General features: G+C 24.4%; 1 protein-coding gene across 1 annotated transcript; it reads right to left on the bottom strand.

The window, feature by feature from the left end:
- Window positions 1-1328: 1328 nt before the first annotated feature.
- LOC145838621 (uncharacterized) lies at window positions 1329-1989 on the bottom strand. Its single transcript, XM_082946241.1, has one exon. The coding sequence runs from the start codon at window positions 1971-1973 to the stop codon at window positions 1389-1391; it is 585 nt and encodes a 194-aa protein (XP_082802367.1). The 5' UTR covers window positions 1974-1989; the 3' UTR covers window positions 1329-1388.
- Between the last annotated feature and the right edge of the window lie 653 nt (window positions 1990-2642).

The following is a 2642-nucleotide window of genomic DNA, read 5'->3' as shown; positions in this document are numbered from 1 at the left end:
AATTAAATTTATTTTTTCATAAAAAAGAAATCTTAATATGTTTAACAGTGCAAAATGTAACAAACAGTTTGTTTTATTTGATTTTTAATGTAGAATTTAAAAAACCTGCAACAGTTAACTTCATTCTGACAAACCATCTAAATGCAATCATCAAAGTTCTACTATATCATTCATAAGTAGCTCACATAAGCATACGCAGTGCAGTAAGTATTTTGTAGTTAAACTTTAAAATGATACTTCTGAAAATTGTTGTCAGAAACTATTAAAATACTTTTAGTCTAGCTTTTAAAATAAGATGATTATTTTCTGTTCAAATCAAAAATGTATAAAGCTAAATAATTTAATCTATCTTCTTAATTGATAATTGATAAGAAAAAAAAAATTGTTCAAACCTAGGAAAACTGTAACAAAACTTAATATTATTGTTAAGTTAATTGTTCTACTTTTATAAAACTTTCTTATATTATCAGAAAAATAGTATAGATATAAATTTTATCTTAGACTTGGTAGAACTAAGCACAAGAAAAACTCATCAATTTATAAAAGTAAGTTTGAAAATAAAAATAGTTTAGAAAACTTTTGCATAACAAATAATAATTATAAAAAGCAAAAGATTCTTTTTAAAAAGAACAAAGTAAACTACTTTTTTAAGCAACTATAGTATTATTTAATTTATAAATAACTATAGAGTTGGCATTTCGTTTGCTTTTTGTTTAAATAGACAAAGTAAAAAAATCAGCTAGTTAACTTTTGATGCAATAAATGTTTTAACTTTGTTTAAATAAAATTATTTTTCGTTTACGAATTATTGTTACAGTTTAACCTCTCAAATTACAATATAGCAAAAAAAAATTAATAAAGTTATAAGGACAAAGCTTGAGCTTAAATAACTTATAACTTAAAATATTAAACAAATATTTAATAAATAGCACCTTGTTCTAAAACTTTAAAGTTTTAAATATGTTTCAAAAGCTTAATAACCAAATTTAGATAATGTGAGAATGAAAAAATATTAGTACAATTTTAATATAAATAAAAATACTAAATGTCTTTAGAGCCAATAAGTAAAGTTAAAAAACATAAGTTCAACAGTACTTTAAAGAGAAAAGGAGTTATTTTTTAGACTGTATAACAATATCAAAATAATGTATCAAAAATAAATCTAAAGTTTTTAAAACTAACTTTGACTAAATTCTAAAAATTCAAAAATAATAATTTTTTAAAAGATAATAAACTAATAGTGATAACTATATGATAATCACTATAAAAGTATCTTGCAATAAAACTTTTATGTCAATTGTTTCAACTATTTCAAAAATAGGAGCAAAAAGCATTTTGTAATTATTTACATATTAAATCTATTTTAATCTGTCTTTTCAAGTTTTTATTCAAACATCAGTTTGAGATTTTTCTTTCCTTTCTTTTTCCAAAAGTTCATTTTTCATTCTCATCAGAGCATGCCTCCTACTTCTCTCCTTATTCATTTTATCCGCATAATAACTCGGTATGTAATACACAAAATGGAAGGCAATGAACGCAAAGAATATCTTGTACCCATAATTCTTCTTAAAGTTATCAGACTCTTTGTACACTTTCTTCTTGTACCTGTTATCCTTCTGACTGGGAGTTTCTCTGTGAGTTTTGTATGGAGAATGTACCAACAGCTCTGGACTTCTGTTGTTCTTACACAAGATGTCATAAGCCTTGTTTAGTTGTAAAAATTCCTCATGTTTCTGCTTGTCGCCATCGTTTTTGTCAGGGTGAAGTTGCATGCACTTTCTCAGGTACGCTGCTTTTATTTCAGCTGTGGTGGCTGTTTTTGGCACTCCGAGTATCTCGTGGTACTTGCTGTTGAATATGTTGGCTATGTGGAAGCTTCTTCTTGTAAATAAACTGTTGAATTCTGTGGTTTTGAGGTAAATAAGTTTGTCAATTGGTATCCATTTCAAGTTTGTGTTTATAACTGCATTCATAATACAATTATTTGTAAAGTCTGTAAAAAAAATTGCATAAAGTATCATAAAATTAAAACAAAAGTAAAAATAAATAAACTTATTGTGTAAACAAATACATCACAAACATTGTCAAAAGTTTTCAATATTTAAAATAAGACTGCATTTTCTTATGTTTTTTAATTTAAAATTGAACTTTAGCAACTGTTTTTCTAGTGATTAAGTAAGACCATAAGGGTGGGACCGCATTTTTACAACTTTGTTTTCATTTGCAGATTTTTTAACTTGCTATCAGTAAGTTTTTACTGCTTAAAACTCCAAATTAAGTTTTCAGATATTAGAAATCAAAATTAAGTAGTTGAATAAGAGTCTATAAAAGAGAGAAACTTGAACAGAGAAAAAATATTAATAATCTATTTGATTCTAGAGTTTAAATAAAAACCTATAACTTCTATTAGATAATAAACCATCATTTGTAAACATTTTTATCTTTAGTTAAATGTCAAAATACTATATTTTCTTTCCAAAAATAGGAAATAAATTAATAACATTTTAGAAACTTAAGTCATAAAATACTTATTTTTGAAATGTTACAAATGTTATTTCAATATCAAGCTCAGAACTTTACCTAAATATTTTAGGTAGTTTGCACATAAAAACACTATAAGCTTTAATTTAAAATTTCATTTT

Source organism: Thalia democratica, chromosome 6 (assembly GCF_965202585.1).
Source record: "Thalia democratica chromosome 6, ktThaDemo2.hap1.1, whole genome shotgun sequence".
NCBI lineage: Eukaryota > Metazoa > Chordata > Thaliacea > Salpida > Salpidae > Thalia > Thalia democratica.
The sequence above is the reverse complement of the archived record's forward strand: the minus strand, read 5'-3'. Positions and strand labels throughout refer to the sequence as shown.

Excerpts from the sequence above, each read along its gene's own strand:
- LOC145838621 (XM_082946241.1), bottom strand. The coding sequence starts at position 1,973 with ATGAATGCAGTTATAAACACAAACTTGAAATGGATACCAATTGACAAA.